General features: G+C 43.4%; 1 protein-coding gene across 2 annotated transcripts in view; it reads right to left on the bottom strand.

The window, feature by feature from the left end:
- C5H1orf226 (chromosome 5 C1orf226 homolog) overlaps positions 1–19,533 on the bottom strand; it is a 289,584-nt gene that overhangs the window by 58,210 nt on the left and 211,841 nt on the right. Inside the window, exon 4 of one of the 2 annotated variants that reach the window (XM_021198117.2) lies at positions 17,343–17,401. In XM_021198117.2, the coding sequence (XP_021053776.2) occupies positions 17,343–17,401 (59 nt within the window). Of the gene's footprint in view, positions 1–17,342; positions 17,417–19,533 lie in introns of both variants that reach the window. The other variant, XM_021198116.2, reaches the window with a different exon arrangement.

Consider the following 19,533-nt stretch of genomic DNA (forward strand, 5'->3'; position numbering starts at 1 on the left):
AGAAGAAACTTTGATAGACAGGCTCATTTTCCTTAACTGCAGGCATAGAAATGCAAACACAGGATGGCTTATAAGGTCTCCTCAAGGAACAAATATATAAATATCTCTCTACTGTTGCAAAAATCTCTACTGTGCACTGAGAGAAAGAAATAAACACTCTACTGAATTTTCAAAATCTACTGAGAGTAGACAAATGTACACTTACCTTTTGAAAGTCTAGTTAAGGCACCCTCGTGGCTGATCCCTGCAGTTAATTTATGTTTTAATTTCACAGCTGTTAACAAGTTCTTTCTTATGTCTCACTAAAATGTTCCCTGCTTGGCTTGAATCAACCGCGAGGCATCACCCAGCCCTTCCTAAATGCCAAATGCGTGATAAGTTAATTTTTTCTTCTTCTGTACTTGACAAGCAGGCAAAAAAGAAAAAGAAAGAAAAAGAACCAGCATCCCTTAATAAAAAAGAAAAATACAAAAATCCTTTTCATATACTTCAAAGCTTTCGCTCTTTTCCAACACTTAGAATGCCTTAAAAATAACTTCACCTGCTGCTGGCTGTCAAGACCCAAATCCACTTAAACAACCTGCCAATTCTCTTTCCTCTAAGATAGGCTTAGCGTTTGCATATGCAGCATCTTCCAAAGGCTCAAGTGTTGGAGGCCTGGTCCTGAGGCAGAACGCACAGGTGACTTGATCACGAGAGCCTACACCTTGTCAAGAATCACCCACTCCTAATAGCTAAATATTACTATATTTAATGTTATATAATCCATAAATCGATAACCTTGTGGAGAGATGACAGAAACATAGAGGTTGAACTTCCCTGGAAGAAGGTTTTGGGGGACATACCCTGGAAGGAAACCCCATCCCTAACCCTCCCTCCCTCTCTCCCCATGTCCATTTTCCTTGCTTCCTGGCTGCCACAAAGGAAGAAGCCTTTCATTATGCCCCTCTGCTGTATCATCTTGCTTTTCCATAGTCCTAAAAGGAGTGGAGCCAGATGACCTTGAACAGAAAGCTTGGCCATAGTTATTTTTCCCAAGCATTTTACCACAGAGACAAAAGCCAATGTTGTCCTCACCCTGAGCTCGCCCGTATCTGCCCAGGGTGATCCTTGCTTTTTCTATACGTCTCAGGGTGCTCACACCTCCTGAAGACTCTTGTTCAGAAACAGGATTTCCAGCCAGATCCAGAAGGCAGAGAGAAAACCAGAAGCTTTGCTCTGATTGGCACATGTTGATGGCCCTTGCCTATAAAATGGCAGACTCCTCGCCACTCTTCGTGGACAGTTTTCCCTCTTGTTTGCAAGACAGTGAACACAGTCCCTCAAGTATCCCATGTAGAGAGGCACTAGTGATAGATGCTCCCAGTGAGAATCATACGCAAAGGGGTATATACCTTTGCCCCTTGGCTCCCCATATGTACATTGAGACTCCCATGTTGTAGAGAAATGGCAGAGCAAACAGAACAGCCACATGCAACACAGTAGCTCTACCACTTAAAGCTAAGGAACCCTCCGAGACTTGGTCGCTTCAACTGCAAAATGAAAGAAGAGGCCCACTCTATTATTCAGAGAATAAGATTATACAGTGAAGATTGTGGGTGGCTATTTTTTTTTTTCCTTTTTTGCTACTTCGTGGGTTCTTCATGGGTTCCCCTAACTGTCTCCTAACATCTTCTCTGGCTCAGTTGCAGGTCTCCTGGCTCAATTGTTTTCTCCTCTCTTGCCCTACTCAATCTTTCTTCTGCACCAACCATCTTCTCTAACCTGGCTCTCTGACCCTACTCTTCTCTCTCCTGAACCCTATTCTTCTGCCACATGAACCCTTCTCTTCTTGCTCAGCCTCTGCAGGCTTTTTATATCCTCCCCTGTTCCTAGAAATCTAAGAAACAACTGACACTGGAGGTCAGAGGGTCAGGCAGTTCTAATGGCTAAGCATTCCCAAAGAGCCAGTTGACTAGCAAGGGCCAGGCACACAAAATAAGTCACACTACAGGTGTGGGCACCTTAGTCAGGGTACTGAAAACAACTGCATTACTTGAAAAGTCTGAGGAAAAGCAACAGGGAACTATTGATAAAGGACGGGGCAGGGTAGAGGGGCATCCCTGAGGACAGAGCAGGTCCCCTCAGCATTCACAGCACCCTAAGATCCAGGTAGACAGGATGATGAGAATATTCAGAATTCAGAGAGAGCAAGAAGTCCATAGTGAATTCATAAAAGGTAGTCTCTCTAGGCAGGGAGAGCAGGTCTGGTGTCAACCATGGAAAGCTGTCAAACACAGAAACAGAAGAGAACTATCCTTATAGCAGACACTGCATGTGGAGAGGCACAGAGTCATGAAATGTGATCCATTTGTGGGCAGGAAGCACCAGGGCATGCCAAGGACGGGCAGGAGCTGGGCAAGTGGTCACGGCTGATAGTGGTGAAGCCAGTTGAGTAACTCAGAGCTTAACTCGGGGTTCTGAGCAGGGTAGTGTGGTAGCTTAAGTCAGAATGATAAATGGCTTGGAGGAGGATAGTAACAAAAGGCTTGATAATAAGGAGGCTGCAGCAGCATGGAATGTGTGGGCTCACATGTCAGGACCTGGGGCTTGCCAGGTGGAAAGGCTATATCCATCCTCTTCTCCCATTCAAATCATAACAGAGATGACTAAGAGAACCCTATGAACAGTCTCTCTCTACGTAGAGAGTAGAAGAGGAGGCAGCACGAGAAAGGCTAGGAGAGCAGGGAAGGAGCCAGACAGGAGCGCCACAAGAGCAAGGGATTTGGGGAAGGTTTGGGAAGACTGAAGGGCCACATCAAGTGCTGACCAGAGATCACAGCGGGTATGGATAGAAAAAAAGTACTTAGTATCAACAACACTGGAGACATTAGCCAAGTGTGGGCTCCATGCAGAAACTTGGGAGACCCAGTTAGAAGGAGCAGAAAAGCTCAAGAGAATTTCGGAGAGATAGACAGGAAACGCAATTAGTTTGGAAGTTTAGCAGCAACAGGGCAAGGCAGGTGGAGGAGCATCTTTCTTTAAGAGTGTGTTAACAGGAAGAAAGGAAAGAAGGAAGGAAGGAAGGAAGGAAGGAAGGAAGGAAGGAAGGAAGGAAGGAAGGAAAAAAGAAAGAGGGAGGGAGAAGGGTGAGTATGTGTGTGTGAGAGAGAGGGGGGGTGAGGGGGAAGGGACAGGGTGAGGGTAGGGAGGGAAAGAGAGAGAGAGAGAGAGAGAGAGAGAGAGAGAGAGAGAGAGAGAGGTATTGAACAATAAAGTGCTTCAACTTGAGTTCAACCCCCCAAATAGACATAAAAGATGCTGGGTGCACATACAGACACACAGTCACAGGAAGAGAGAGAGAGGTGGCAGGGGTGGGGGAGAGAAAGACAGAAGAGAGAGTGAGAGGGCAAGAGAACGAGAGAGCAAGAAAGAGAGAGTGAGAGACAGAGACAGACAGAGAGAAAAAATAGAAAACAGTCTGAGGGCTCGGGGAATTACAGGGCAGATGATGGCTCAAGTTTCAGAGAGGCAGCGGAGGACAGGATCGCAAGTGGAGGATTCACTCAAATTCCAGAGGACAACCTGCCACTAGGGTGGCCACTGGTCCCACCGTTGCCTTGACTCCTTCCTCCCTCAGCTTTTTGGCAGCCTTTGAATCAGCCAAGCTTTTCCCTGGCAGAGAGTTGGAGCTGTTCAGTGTAGAAACCTGAGTGGGGTTGGTGGATGGAGGAGGTCAGCACAGGTTTGAGGATCTGGTGCTGATCAAAGCCAAGGATGACTGAATTGCCCAGGTCTGCATCTCACCTGTCCCTTCCTGAGGGGACTTTTCTGAAGGTGGTGAGAACTAGCAGATATATATGTCCTGGGTCTGAAGGGAAAAGCATGCAGAATCAGAACCCTTTTGCTGCTGTCTTAGAGCAGAGATGCAGGTTGGTTTATCCTGCCCGGACTCTTGAGGAATGGGGCTTATGTAAACACGGGGGACTGGATACACCAGGAGGCCAGGCACCAGGGGCCAGAGGCGCATGGGACGTGGTTTCTTAGCACTTGGAGTTTCTCTTTTACATTTAGCTTGTCAAATTCTTCATCAACTGAGCTGTCTGACAGGCTTAATCATTTCCTTAGGGCTTTTGTCTTTCCTTCAGTGAACAAAGGCAATTGGGAAGGTTTGGACTTAGCTCTTTTCCTAATAAAATTCTTACACATGTACACATTCATACATGCGCACACACCAAGGTTTGGGTATGACAGCAGGCCGACCAGACCACTGTCCTACTATTTGGATGGGTGCCCCAAGTATAGGAGGAAATCTACCTGTCGCTTCTCCCATCTTCAAAGGTTAATTATATGCTAACAGTAGACAATGATCTTATGTACACATCATAACTATGGGGAGCTGTCATGGAGGGGTATCTTTCTACTTATCCCCTCCAAAAGAAAATACTTTATGAGTGCCTATTTCCTGATTATTTCATCATCTCACCTACTCTCTGAATGCCATGCATTATCACTGAAACTAACAAATAGATTAGGAGGCGAAATCAGAGGCCAAGCTAATATGCAATTAGGCAAAATGATAACTGTGCAGTCACAGGCCTCAGCTAGGCATCCTCTGCCCCCTGCGGGGAAGAGGGGCGGGCCTTTTCAAAGGCAGCCTCCCTGGTGGTGACTCCCACAGCAGTTAGTGGAGCCGGGCTCTCTGCGAGACAGTGAGCCCGATCATCTGACTCCTGTTTCTCCACACTCTTCGAAACAATAGTGAAACAGCAGCTTGTTTGCTGTCAGGACTCACATTCTCACGGTCTAACGTTAGTGTTTATTTCCCTTTTCAAACACTTTCACACACGGAAGACCTCCCCCATTCAGGGAATGGTGGTATAGGTTGATCGGACAGTCCATTTGTTTATTCCATCTTAGACCTCTGTTTGCAGAAGGCTCATTCCGACTCCCAGGGGATTTTGTAAAGATTCAAGAAGAAATCAATTAAATTGAACAAATATGCATTGAGCACTACAATGTGTAAGACGGAGATCAGGGAGTCTCGGTGATTAGTAAGTTGAGGTTCTATTTTCCTACAATTTAATTTTATTTATTACTGGGGCAGTGGAGGGGGTGAGGAGAAGGAGGCAGGGAGAGAAGGAAGGAGGACATGTGCCTGTCACAGTGCATGTGTGATGAAATTTTGTGAGTCAGATGACAATTTTGTGAGTTATTTCTCTCCTACCACTCTTACATGGGTTCCGGGCATTGAACTCAGGTCTTTAGGTTTACACAGCAAGGACTGGTGTTGGCCTTTGCTCTTCCTTAACAGTGCTACCAAATGGGAACTAAACATTCAAATATAAGAGCCTGTGGGAACTGGGCGTGGTGGCGCATGCCTTTAATCCCAGCACTCGGGAGGCAGAGGCAGGTGGATTTCTGAGTTCGAGGCCAGCCTGGTCTACAAAGTGAGTTCTAGGACAGTCAGGGCTACACAGAGAAACCCTGTCTGGGGGGGTGGGGGGGTGGAAGAGCCTGTGGGAGAGCCATTCTCATTCAAATCACCACAATGACTTTGTCCTTTATTCATTTTGGTTGCCTAAAGCCCAGCCCAAGAGTGAAACAAAGCCCACTACTGAGTGAGTAGACCAACAGACTCAGCATCCTCTCTGGGCCTGGCCTTATAGGGCATCTTTTATATTAAAGATAAAAAATCCAATTAGGCCAGCTTTGGGTAACATCACATAATTAACATTGTCTTCCAGGGAGATTACTCTATGAAGGAAGAAGCAGGAACCTGGGGAGCCAGGCCGGACCCAGTTCTGCCAGGAAGTGCCTTTCATTACTCAGTGCTTCATTTTTCTCCTTAAATATGCAGAGAGAATTGATTTAGAGTTTGTGGGGGACCCTGAAGAACCTCAGAGGGGAAAGGGCATGCGAAGAAAAACCCCTTCTTCCCAGCTGCCAGGCAGGCATTGGCCCAGGAGGCCATGGAGTGGTCTTGACACTCACCAGGATGTCAAGGATCTTTGAAAATCTGATTAAAGCTGAGGAAAGACTGCCCTTATACAATCCCAGCCATTCTCTAGCCTCAGCCTTCCAGGTGCTGGGATTACAGATGTGAGTGATGTGAACCGTCCATCCTTTCACGCCATGAAGCATTGAGTACCGACTTTAAAAAGTTACTTTCAAAGCAAAAATTTGCCATCAGCACTTCTACCCTCTGAGGCTAAATAAAAGTTGGTAAGCAAGAGAGAAAAATCAAAGCTATCTAGTTTTCTTAATGATTTAATTGTTTAAACGGTGATGGATTTTGCTTCACTAATACAGGAGCCATTTATATCTTGCTAGGTATAATGGAGTTTTGTTATTCAAAAACAAAACAGTCTTACATTAACGGGTTTCAAATAGCTTTGCAAAGAGGGTAGCCTTTGTGGTATTCACCGTGTCTGTGGAATCTTCTGGACTATGAGGAAGTTGGTATTCATACCAGTGTAAAAAACAGGCAATATGTTGGTAATATAGTGGTAAGGCTAGCTGCTTTCCAGAGACCAAGTAATAATGACTCATGGGAAGGGCCACCCTGTGACCAACCTAAAGACAGATGAAGATTGTCTCTAGTGTGGTGATATAGTTCATAGCTGACAGATCTTTAATATTAATAGACAGCTTCTAGGGTGGCAATAGGCAGTGTCATTTCTTAGCCCACAGAGGCCACTTAAGACACTTGGCATTGAAAACCAGTACAGACACTATTGCATGCCCTGTTTTCTGTCTTGACTGGTAAGCTCTCTGAGGGCTCTTTCTTGTGTCTTATAACAGTTTGGAGAAAAGCCAGAGTTTGACTCTGGGTTTTCTTTCTGGTAGTCCCTCAAACTGGAAGAGTTATACATAGAATTCAAGGATAGGGGGATGGAATGAGATGGGATTAGATGGGATGATGGGATGGGATGGGATGTGCGATGGGATGGGATGATAGGATGGGATGGGATGTGTGATGGGATTGGATGATGGGATAATGGGATGGGGTGGGATGATGGGATGATGGGGGATGATAGGATGGGATCAAGGGTAGGATGGAGAGGAACTAGGATGAAATAAAGGATGAGATGGATAATTAAGAGTTGGTCAGTCTGCAAGGCCTATGTCCTTTATCAAGTCACTTTGAGATTTTCCAAATTGCTGGCAGCAGTCAAGATCAAACTATGATTAATTAAGTATTCTCTGTGTTTGGTTTAACATTTCTGCCTATCAGATTCTTTTTCATCTTTCAAGATTTATTTTCAATATCAACACCCAATGGGAATTCCTGATTTCATCCCTACCGTCCACAGGGTGGAGGTCTGTTATCCTTTCCTTTGCTTTGTGGGCTTTGGTTTTTTTTTTTTTTCTTTTTTTCTTTTTTGGCAGGGTCTTGCTATATAGTCTTGGCTGGCTTGTTACTTGCTATATATCTCAGGATGGCCTCAAACTCTGCTTGCAATCCTCCTGCCTCAGCCTCCTGAGTGCTGACATTATAAGCATTTACCCCCATCCCATGTCTGTTTTTTCTTTGGCCCATAATTCTATATAGCCCTTAAGATAATCAGTAATAGTTGTTTATCTGCCCAATATATTTTAGTAGGGGCTACATTTGAGGGCCAACAAGATAGCTCAGTGGGTAAATATATATTATCTGGTCAATTAAAAAACTCAGATGGCTCAGCAAGTGCCTTAGTTCACTTCCCACTACTGTGACAAAACATCATGACCAAAAGTAACTTGAGGAACAAAGGGTTTACTTCAGCTCACAGGCTAGGCTCGGGTCCATCATGGAGGGAAATCAAGGCTAGAGCTTGAGGAAGGAACTGAAATTGGGGCCATGGAGGACTGCTGCTAACTAGCTTGCCTCAATGGTCTGCTCAGCCTGCTTTTTATACAACCTAGAACCACCTGCCCAAGGATGGTACTGCCCATTAGGAGCTTGGCCTTGCTGCGTCAACCATTAGTCAAGAAAATGCCCCATAAACTTGTCTAGAGACCAATCTGATGGAGGCAAATTCACAATTGTGATTCCTTCTCCACAAGTACACTTAGGTTTGTGTCAAGTTGAAAAAAAACCAACCAGTATAGCACTTGTCGTGCAAGGCCTGGTGACCTGAGTTCGATCTTAGGAACCCACATCAAAGCAGAGAGAACCAACTCCACAAAATTGTGCCCTGACTTCCATGTGTGTCCATTCACATACATACACATCATGTATACACACTCAATAACAAACTAATGTAAAAAAAAAAAAACAATTTAGGATTGCATCATATTTCCCTAAACATCTGCCCCACCATAGAAGTAGAAGTCAGAGTGAAAGCCCTGGATAGGGGTTAAGTCCTTTTGTAATTACATTCCCATTGACTTCTACAGAGTAGCATATGCTGACATCGGAAAAGAGGGAATGAAAGCAAAGGAAGAAAGAAAAAGAAAGGTCAGACATACTTCTAATAGAGCATGAGGCTGCAATAAACGATTTATAAGTCATCAATCCTTGCTGGAAACTCAGTCCATTCTGGGTGTTTACTGAGTCTCACTATGCACCAATGAAATTCTGGGGACTTTTTCTGCTCTATGAAGAGGAATAAAGACTTAATCCAGAACTTGCCCCTCAAAGAAGATAAAGACTGCCCATAACTCTATAGTAATGAGAACAAAGAGAGGAGAGATAAAACTATAGAACTAAAAGATAAACAAGAAAAGCGTGTGGTCAGGATGTAGCTGAAAGGATGCGGAAAAACCTTGGAGAAATGCCTGTGTATTTTGACACCTGAAGAAAATATACAATGAGAACAAAGGGGGCTGTTTTTATGAAGGATATCAAAGCCAGATCACGAGGAACTAACTGTGAGACAGCAGGGTTCTGATGAAGATAGGACCATGATTTTGGGAAGGAAGGAAGAATGACAGAGGACATACTCTTGCATGAGATCATCAGGGATAAGAAGCAGATATTTCAGGGCAGGGGACAGCTGAACATATGTGAAGACAGGCAGAGAGCCTGTTGAGACCAAGCAAAGGAGACCGAAGCAGCTGAAGCTGGGCACAAAAGGAAGGTGCATCCAGGACAGACACACTGGTAGTGATAAGAAGATGCTCTAAGACACAAGAGGAAAGCCACAGAATCTCATAGAGAAAGGGGTCTCCCACAGGCAATGAGGGTGTCGCGTTGACAAGCAGAAGAAGGTGAAAAGGGTTCAGGCATTAGTGAGGGGGATTTCTCCCAGAGTGAACAAGGGATCACAAAGCAGCCCTGGGAGGTAACAGACGCCAGACAGAATGAATGCCCTCCTCCTCTCCTTGTCAGTTCTTTTCATAATGTTCTCCATGCAGAAAATTGGGTGAGTTATTCTTGCTCATGCATATGTATGAGACACTGTAAAGGAAAGGTCTCAAAGCTGGAAGAAATAAAAACATCAACTCTTCATGAAGCATTACTCATGGTTGGAGTGACAGAACAATTATCTTTGTCAAATGAGCTGTCCAGAAACGCCATAGGAGAGTTAGGGAGAAAACCCTAGGCCGGGCTGCCTGTGTGCTCCTAATATGGGTTTTCCCAGTTTAGCAGGGGCTCCATAAGAAGCTGGATGACAGGAGGTAAGAGCTGGAGGAGGGAAAAGCGCTCGTCCTTCTAGAAACAGTCCGGGAAGCTGAAGATAACCACAGTCACTTAGGAGATGTCATAAGCAAGTGCTGGCTCAAGCTCCAGGTCTGCACCTCCTTCCATGACCTTTTATGAACCTTCGTAGCTTGGGTTCTGTCTAGAGCATATCAGGAACTGAGAGCAGGGTTTGAGTTGTGGAACTGTCACCACAGTTTGGAAGAAGGTGCTATGGTTTGGCTGTGCCCTTAGTAGTTCATATATAAAGGCATAGTTCTTAGTATGATGCTATTGGTTGGTGATGGAATCTTTGAGAAATGGAGTCTTATAAGAGGCTCCTTAGGTTATTGGCGATGATCCCTAAAGGGGACTATGGAATCCACACCATTTTCTCTTTCTTTCTGCTCCCTGGCTCAAGATGTGACCAGTGACTCAAGTGTGTGCCTCAGTTATAAACAACCTCCACTAGAGGTTCAAACCAATGAAGCACTCTGAACTGTGAGCAGAAATACACCTCATATCACTATATAAGTAACCAGGGCTGAGTATTTGCTATTGTGATTGAAATTTGACTAATGCAGAAAGGATGTGTGGTGGTTTGAATAGATATAGCCCTCTATACCTATAGGTATAACTCATGTGTTTGAATGCTTGGCCCATAGGGAGTGCCAATATATTAGGAGGTATGACCTTGTTAGAGTAGGTGTAGCCTTGTTGGAAGAAGTGTGTCAGTGGGGATAAGCTCTGAGGTCTCTCATGCTCGAGGTATGCCCAGTGTGGCACACAGTCTCCTTCTGCAGCCTATGGATCAAGATGTAGAACTCTCAGCTCCTCTAGCACCATGTCTGCCTGCATATTGCCATGCTTCCCACCATGATGATAATGAACTAAACCTCTGAAACTGTAAGCCAGCCCCAATGAAATGTTTTGCATTATAAGACTTGCTCTGGTCATGCTGTCTCTTCACAGCAACCCTAATTAAGACAGGAAGGATACTATGGAGCAGAATCAACTCTGACTCTAGAGGGGCAGTATACATTTCTGAGAGTTGTAAGGGTATTGAAAGTGTTTTTCCTGGGCTTCATAAAACAACAGAATGACTAATGATTAGTGCTTCTACCGTCTCTCATAATGACATGATCCCACCTATACATCTCAGTTCAGAGTTGTCAGTAATTACATGCCTAAGAATAGTAACACTCCGAAGCTTTACATACTTTACAGACTGCCAATCTCCGTCCCCTAGGAACCGTTCCTCCTCCCTTTTGTGAGGATGGTACCATTTCTTCTCCTTAAAATAGATTTCTGCTTCACCTTATCATTAAGTTCCAATTCTTCACGTCACGATTCTTTTTGCCTCTGCCAAGTGACTGAAAGGTTCTATCCACACCCTTCATGGAAGCAGCTCTTTCTACCACCCACCCAGATACCCTCACATCTTCTTTTCTTCCATCCCCACTCTCCTTGATCCAAACTCCTCATCCTTGCTCCAGCATGGATGCTTTCCTCAAATTTCTTAGCCCTTCTACAAAAGTTACCTAGACTGATTTTTCATAATTAAAATGTTTTAAGGAGTTCTTGCTAAGCTTTAGCACTTGACAGGCACTTAACATATTCGTAACAATAATTCAATGTTTTCTGACTTCCATTGTACTGAAAGGTATGTTTCTTTACAGGTGCTCTAGTTTCTTGTCTGTTCCTGCAATAAAATACTGTGACTAAGAGCAACTGAGGTCAGAAGGGCTATATTTGACTTATAACTCCAAGTGACACCTATTACTTTAAGAAGCCACAGTGACAAGAGTTTGAATCAACTGGTCAGATCACAACCACAGTCAAGAGCTGGGAGACAAATACACCCATGCTGATTATTTGCTATTTATCTATCGTTTTCTACTCTTATAGAGATCAACACCCCAAGCCTAGAGCATGATGCTGCCCACAGTGGGCTTCTTCTTCACACATGCATTAGTAATCAAAACCATGCCCCACTGACATACCCACAGACAAATCCTCAGTTAAGACTTGCTTCTCTTGTGAATCTAAATTTGCCAAATTGATTGTCAACTCAATACCAGCTATAGTCATTTTGGAAGAGGAGACCTCACTTGAGAAAATATATCCAAAAGACTAGCCTGTGAACAACACTTTGTTGCATTTTCTTTATTGATGATTGATGTGGGAGGGTGTAGCTTAGTATGGGCAGTGCAGGCCTTGGGCTGGTGGTCCTCAGTGCTATAGGAAGGCAGGCTGAATGAGCCATGAAGAATAAGCCAGTGTCTTCAGTAATAGGGTCTTATCAAATAGTTCTAGTGGGTAACCAACAACAATGAAAACTGCCTGTTTTGTTTTGGGGACTTCAGTTCTGTTCCTATAACCCTGATTAATACAATTAACATATAACATTTATTAGTTATACATAATAGTGAGTTTTATTAGATTATGACATTTAAATACACATATGTGATGTATTGTGATTATATTCACACACATTCCCCATTATTCTTTCTTTGTCCTCTCCTCCTCTTCAAGCACTTCCTCCTCCCCCAATTCCCTCCTCCTTCCCTAATCTCCTCCTCCTTCCCCAATCCCTTCTTCATCCTCCTCCTCCTTCCGCTCCCCCAATCTCCTTCTCCTCCTTCTCCTTCTTTACTAACCCCAGTCTTCTATTTACATGCCATTTATTTGTTGCCTTTTGTGAACCAGAGACCTTCTTTAGGGTTGTTACGGGCACATGAGTGAAAGTTTGTTTTCAGGAGCACACACACCTTACCAGTGGCTACAACACACTGAAAGAAAATATTTCTCTTTCTAATCAACCATTATCTATATATAAATCTTCAGGAAGGGTTGGGGCCCTAGGATGGTTAATTTCAATTGTTCATTTTGTTTGTGTTGTTTGTTCGTTTGTTTGTTTTGGGACATAGTTTCTCTGTGTAGCCTTGGCTGTCCTGGAACTCACTCTGTAGACCACACTGGCCTCAAACTCAGAGATCTGCCTGCCTCTGCCTCCCCAGAGCTACGGTTAAAGGAGGGAAATATGCATTATCACCACCCAGCTTTCAACTGTCAATGTGATCAGACCCAGAACTATCTGAGAGATGAACCCCTAAGCGTGCGAGCGGAGGGTCATTTTGACTAGGTTACCTGAGCTGGGAAGACTTGGCTGCTGTAGGTAGCACTATTCCCTGGCTCAGAGATCCCTAAACACTGCATGAAAAGAAATTCAGGTTAGCCAATGTATTCAGCGCTCTCTGGCTTTTGACTGTGTTTATGGTACGGCACAGCTGCCGTGGGCTCCTGCTGTTGTAATTTCTTTGCCATGATGGATTGTATCCTTAAACTGCGATCAACTCTGGAATGCATTTGCCCTGACTCCAAATTACTACAGCGACTGTTTGGATATTAATGCCATTTCTGAGAAGTGTCTGGAAACCATCTGGGAACAAATCTACCTAGTTTGGTCACTTAAAGAACTGGAGAATTACTGCAGTTTGCTTCCTGGAGGCATTCAGTCATAATTTACTTTGTCTAGCATTAAAAAAAAAAAAAAATGGAGGTGTTCGTAGTTCAGTGTCTAGTAGCCGGGAATCAATACCACAGAGACTGATGTAATCAAACATGTTAATTCCTGAGAACAGGAAGTGACTCCCAGGCAGTCACACTAAAATTCAAAGGCAATGACTTCCGCCATGTGAGCTAAGGGAGCACACTACTGACCTGATTTTTATCCTAGGAACTATGTCAGGGAAAGTCAGGACGAGTCAGCATCTTCATGATGGCAGTGAAATCCAAAGTTAGGAAGGAGTTAAAAACAAAATAAAACAACAACAACAACAACCACCACAACAACAGCCGCAACCCTCCCACGCTTCCCTTTTCAGGCCTATCTCTGCCTCATTCCACAGCTTCAGGTGGGACTTGGATGTAAATGCTCTCACTAAGAGCATTCGCAGGAAGCCAGGAAGGAGAGTCTGCTAGGGTCTGACCTCAGCCAAGCCAGCCATTTGTGTCCAGGATCCTCTTCCCTCAGAAGCCCCCTCTCGGGGTTGTCCATAAGGAAAAGTGGTGGGAAATTTGGCAAGAGGAAGTGAAACAGCAGCCGTCATCCTCTGGAGATTGATGGTTAGAGACAGGAGGACGGCGTCATGGTTTTCTTGAGTTGGTTCTCGGCGATTGTCCTCACTTTTATATACTCTGTATCTAGCTCTCCTGCACAACTGTCAAATCTGCTGAAGAGCAGTGGGTCCAGGTCCGATATCAGGAGTTTGACTGCATCGCCATGCAGAGCCAGCAGCCAGCCTCCCACGGTCCCTGCACTCGGCCCCTCTGCAGTTGAAATCCAGCAGACACTAGTTCAGGCTCATAGCTGTTCCTGGATATGCTGACTCATGACCCACAGAAGGCAAGGTTGATGAAAGATTTTGCTCTGACCCCTTCTGGACCTTCTATGTGCATCTCCCACCCAACTCTGCAAGTCTCAATTCTACGGCAAAGCCCTTACCACATACTCCCATACTCATCTGGGGGCTCTCACTGAACCTCGAGTCTCAAAAATTCAAAAGCCAAGCAGACTCAAATGAATTGCAGTTATCACAGATAGGCAGACATGGTATCTTCATTTCTGTATTTAGGCTAAGAAAAATAACACTACAGAACATGAAAAATAGAATTACTGTAAATATTCTTAAAAGTCTAGGAAACACCACAAGCTAAGACCTGACACAGCTAGTTAGTATAAATAAATGATAACATGATATAATTTTTAAGAACCATAAAATGCCACATTATGGGAGTAATAGCATCTAGAATAACCTATCAAATTCTAACACATTTAAAAATAATGTGTATAAAGGGATATATATATATATATATATATATATATATATATATATATATATATCACATACAGAGCCAGTTCAGTGGAAAAAGAATAATCTCCTACAAATGGGGCCAGGATGACCAGCTATGCATAAGTGGTAATATAAATAGCACAGGAGAGAGGAAAATGGAGGGGGCAGGCTTTGGTTCATCCCTCACATGAAACCACGCTAGTGATCCACATGACCATAAAACATATAAAACCTAACATTAGAACATCTTCAAAGGAAAACAGAAGGCCTTTGAGTTGGGCAAAGAAATTTTTTTTTTTTTTTGGTAAATTTGACTTCCATCAAAAATTGAAACTTTAATAAGACATAGTGGTGTCTGCCTATAACTACAGTAGTTGGTAGTCCAAGGCAGGAGGATTGCAAGTTTGAGGATAGCCTGGCCTACAACTAAATAAATTAAAGTTAAAATTTAATACCACAATTGAAAACAAAATTTTTGTTTGTTCTTTGTTTTGCTTTTTTTGTTTTTGTTTTTGTTTTGTTTTGTTTTGTTTTGTTTTGAGACAGGGTTTCTCTGTGTAGCCCTGGCTGTTCTAGAACCTGCTCTATAGACCAGGCTGGCCTCGGACATTTATCTGTCATAAATGTGAAAAAACTAAATTCAATAGTGGAGTATGGCAGTTAGAGGAAGATGGAGTGAGATGAGAGAGGTACAGAGAAAGGCACAGGTCACCTTAGGGGTGACAACAGTGTTTACTGTATTGCCTAAGGTGATGGTTTTACAAATATCCTTATCAAAACTCACCAAGTTATTCACTTTAAAGATGTTCTCATTTTTTAATACCCCTCTACTGCAATAAAACTGTTTAAAAGTAAACACCTTGACTGGAGTGTATTAAATGGGAAAGTCCTTCCAATCACAAATGGGCAAAATTTAAATTCATGAACAAGCCAGGCATGGTTGTAAATGCTTTTAATCTAAGAACCTGGGAGGTAGATGCAGGTGGAGTTCTCTGAGTTTACATCTAGCCTGGTCTATATACTGAGTTTCAGGATATTCAGGGTTATATAGTGAGACCCTGTCTCATAAAACAAACAAACAAACAAACAAACAAAAAACATTAAAAGCATGTGCAAAAGTCATTTTATGTATACGGTGCAAAACCTAAACAATACAAAACAAAACCCCCCAAACCAAACAAAAACCTACAAAACAAACAAACAAAGAAAACTCTCTTCCTGGGGGCTGAAGAGATGACTCAGTGTTAAAAGTACTTGGTGTTCTTCCAGGGAAGCCAAGTTTGCAGTATCCTTATCAGTGTTAATCTAGGCTCAGGTGATCCGATGCCCTCTTCTGGCCTCTATGGTAACCAATACCCATGTGGGACACAGACTCATATAAAATACTGTTGCTGTTTTTTTATAAAATGCACACTGCAGTAGTTTGTCTATTTATAACTTCTAATCCCAGCTCTGATGCAGTCTACTTCTTAAAGCTTTTTCTTATCAATCAAGTAGAGAGTAATTGTTCCCTGTAGTGAATTACCATAACTTATGTTAATTTTCATAGAGTAATTGCATGCATTTATCTACCCACCTACTGCACATTTATTAAGTGCCTCTTATGGGCCAGGCACAAGCTTGACATTACGTATGCAAAGGTGAAGAGGGAATAGTTCCTCCCTTAAAGAAACTTACAGTCTAATAGTGAAGGTGATAAATTAATTGATTACTCACTGAGCAGAAAACAAGTTGCAGTAACACACAACTATTTCAAGAACCCATGCCCACTCCATCACTAGATGCATGGCAATAATTTGAGGGTGGGCAAAGGCAAAAATCTAACTCTGGTCCTCAAACTCCCTTCCAGCTGACTACTTTCCCAGTGGAGAAAACAGGAAGAAGGGAGGAACTGGACCTGCAGAACGCAGGACAGAAGGATGAGGGCCACAGGTCAAGGGCACACCATGGTTCCCGGGAAAGCTCTGGGCTTTGGGTGTTATTGTTATGGTTTTCACCTCTTTAGCGAAAACATATGGGTGACAGGCATCCAACATCTGTGGGAGCCATACCAATTTAACTGGGAAAGCAATTTCTGTGTGCCAGCTCACTTTCCTATAATAACACATCCCTAAGCTGGATGACTTGCAACATTAATATTTTATTTCACACAGTTCCAGTGGCTGGGTCGTCTAATATCAAGGGACTGGCAGTCTCAGTGTCTGAGACTGGTTTAGACATGGTACCCAAGAGTCCTGTTCTTATGTGGTGATAGGAGCAAGCTTAGAGCTCTCTAGAGCCTCTCTTATCAGAGCATCAATCCCAAACATCTACCATCATGACCTAATTACCTCAGACACTCCTCACCCACACCCAGGGCTACCAGCTTGAGAGTTAATATCTCCACAGATGAATTTTCGAGGACTATAAGCATTTGGGATACATGGGGTACTGGTAGTTTCATTTGGGACATTTTGCTTTTTCACATGATCAAAACCTCTTCACTATGCTCAAATCCTAAAGAGAAAGAAAAGTGGAAGAGACAGCGACTGGGAAATTGGAAGTATGGGGAAAGAGATAACTCAGTTAGCTTGCTTCTCTCGATCAATATCTATGCAATTATGGAATTTCAAGTAGCACGAAAATCAGCACAAATTGAAAAGGCCTCCAATTCCAATGTGGCCATTTGAATTAAATACCACGGAGAAATCCTTCAAACCTCCCCCAGGGCAATTCATGGCAAGAAAAACTTTTCATCTTAAAGATATTTACATCTACAGAAGTATCAGGTCTCAGAGGGAAAAGACATCAGTCCTTTATTTAATTTGATCTGCACCCACGGGTTCCTAAGAGATGGCTCCAGGTGACAGCGTGGGTCCCTGGGGCTCAGCATCCTCCTGAAAGCTAGGCAGGGCTCTTACCTGTAGATAGGGTCCTGCATCACCAGCATCTTGCTCTCATCCCAGGTCCACTCCTTTTTCTGCAATAAAAGAAGCTGTACATGAATAAGTTAGGCTTGTCCTCAGGACAGAACCAGGACACTCGGTGTGCTATTAATGCATATGCAAACCCATGCATTTTGCTCCCGGCTTTTTCCCCTCTAAGAGGCTCAGAGCTGATTGCTTCAAAAGGACAAGTGGAAAATGTCATGTGTTTGGAGTTCCCTCCAAGCACTTTAAGAAAGTGTCTCTCTAGGCACAACAGAATGGGCAGAAGCCCAGAAGGCCTCATGGGAGCACAGGCAGACTCTACATTTCCTTAGAGAAATTAAAAAGACAGGAGAAAAAAAGAGGCCATATATCAATCCAGAGGTGTGGAGGAAGAGAAATGAAAGAGAGAAGAGGGCAAGGATAAAACTTCACGGTGTGTGGAGGACGCTGTTGAATAAAAGTGAAATGTAGTCCCTGGGAGGGGATGGGGACGTATCTTGTATGTCAGGTAAGTTTAACTAGTGCCTTTGCAGTGACTCATAAAAGGATATTCATTCTGGCTGTGATCCACTTTCCGAGACAAGAGGCACAGCTCTAGATGAGGGTAAGAATGGGGGTGAGCAAACTCAGGCTGAAGGGCATGAAGAAGGGAGAGTACCCCAATGTGAGGAGAGAAAGCAGGAGGTCAGCAACCAACTGTCACCTTCCCTCGGGCTTGACTCCCCACTGCAGGCACAGAGAGTCCCATTCTACCTTTCCTGGTCTTTGTTACAGATATATAGTGTTGTCCAGGACACTGGACTCATGTGTGAACAAAAAGAGAGCAGTGGGGGCTGGGGGGTGGGGGACACTGCATTAATGAACAAGGTCTTTTAGCAAGGTAGAGTTTTAAATAGGAGGTACAGGGTGGCTGGAAGCTCTCCAGGAGACTATCAGAAGGCCATGTTGAGGCCCAGAAGGAAACATCAGAAGAGGCAAGCAGCTTTACCACACACACACACACACACACACACACACACACACACACACTCCACTCATACTTTTTTCCTTTAAATTCTTTTGTTTGAGAACTTCATACATGCGTGTAATGTGTTTTGATCAAACCTACCCACTTTCCTCCCTTTTACTTTCTCCCCTATCTACTGCTTTTTGCTCCCAACATCATACATTCTTTTACTTCTATCCACCGAGTCCATGTAATGTTGCTTATATTGCTGAGGTATTGGGTCATTTATGGGAGCATGAAACTGACTCCCCCTTTCCCAGTAGCCATCAGTGCCAACACTCCCTCAGCCTAGGATGGAACTTCATGAGTCTCTACCCCCATCATGCTGGAAATGGCCAGCTTGATCTATACAGTCTCAGTTGTTGACATACAGCCTTTTAATCCCGGAAGATGCAATATCAGTCCAACACTGGAGAGAGATTTAGGCTGCTCTACAAGTAAGTACTCAGTATTTATCAGCTTAAACAGTTTTACAGGCAACAGATTTTCAATTAGAACTGTAGCTATTTAAAGATTCACTTTCATAATGGCTACACACCACCCTCCAACATTCTGAATGACCTGTGTGTCACAGCACACAATGGGGAAACTAATTTTTTAAGAACCTGTTCAAAATACAGCAGGTTCAGAACTAAGTCCCAGGTTTGCAAACAGCTGATACTGGATTCATTTTCCAAACTTTTTGCTACTATAGTTGAGATTATTTTGTGCGTATGACACTTATTCCTGCTTCTTTGAAGTAACCTGTGGTCTGATCAGCATGGTAGAAAACACATTCCTTCCTGTGTTCTAGTCATGGCACCATGAGCCCATCAAGTTCTCCCCATTCAGTAGTTGCCTTCTAACCCTACTGACACACATTAGAGCTGGTTTCCAGCTGACAAACACAGATATTTTCAAGGTAAAAGTCCAAATACATGGATGCCTGTTTTCAACACACAACACTATAAGCATTAAAGAACAATATATAATACATTTAAAATGTGATTTGATTTAGAGGTGGTGAATTTCTTATGTCATGAACATTAAGCCACATCTATAGTCACAATAGATTCTGCCTGCCCTTTCAATTCAATAAGCACTATTTATAAAGCACCTACTATTTGCCTCTGAACCCTTCTGTCAAGCTTTGACTGTCAACTTTTTTTTTTTTTTTTTTTTTTGGTTCTAATATTT

Source organism: Mus pahari, chromosome 5 (assembly GCF_900095145.1).
Source record: "Mus pahari chromosome 5, PAHARI_EIJ_v1.1, whole genome shotgun sequence".
NCBI lineage: Eukaryota > Metazoa > Chordata > Mammalia > Rodentia > Muridae > Mus > Mus pahari.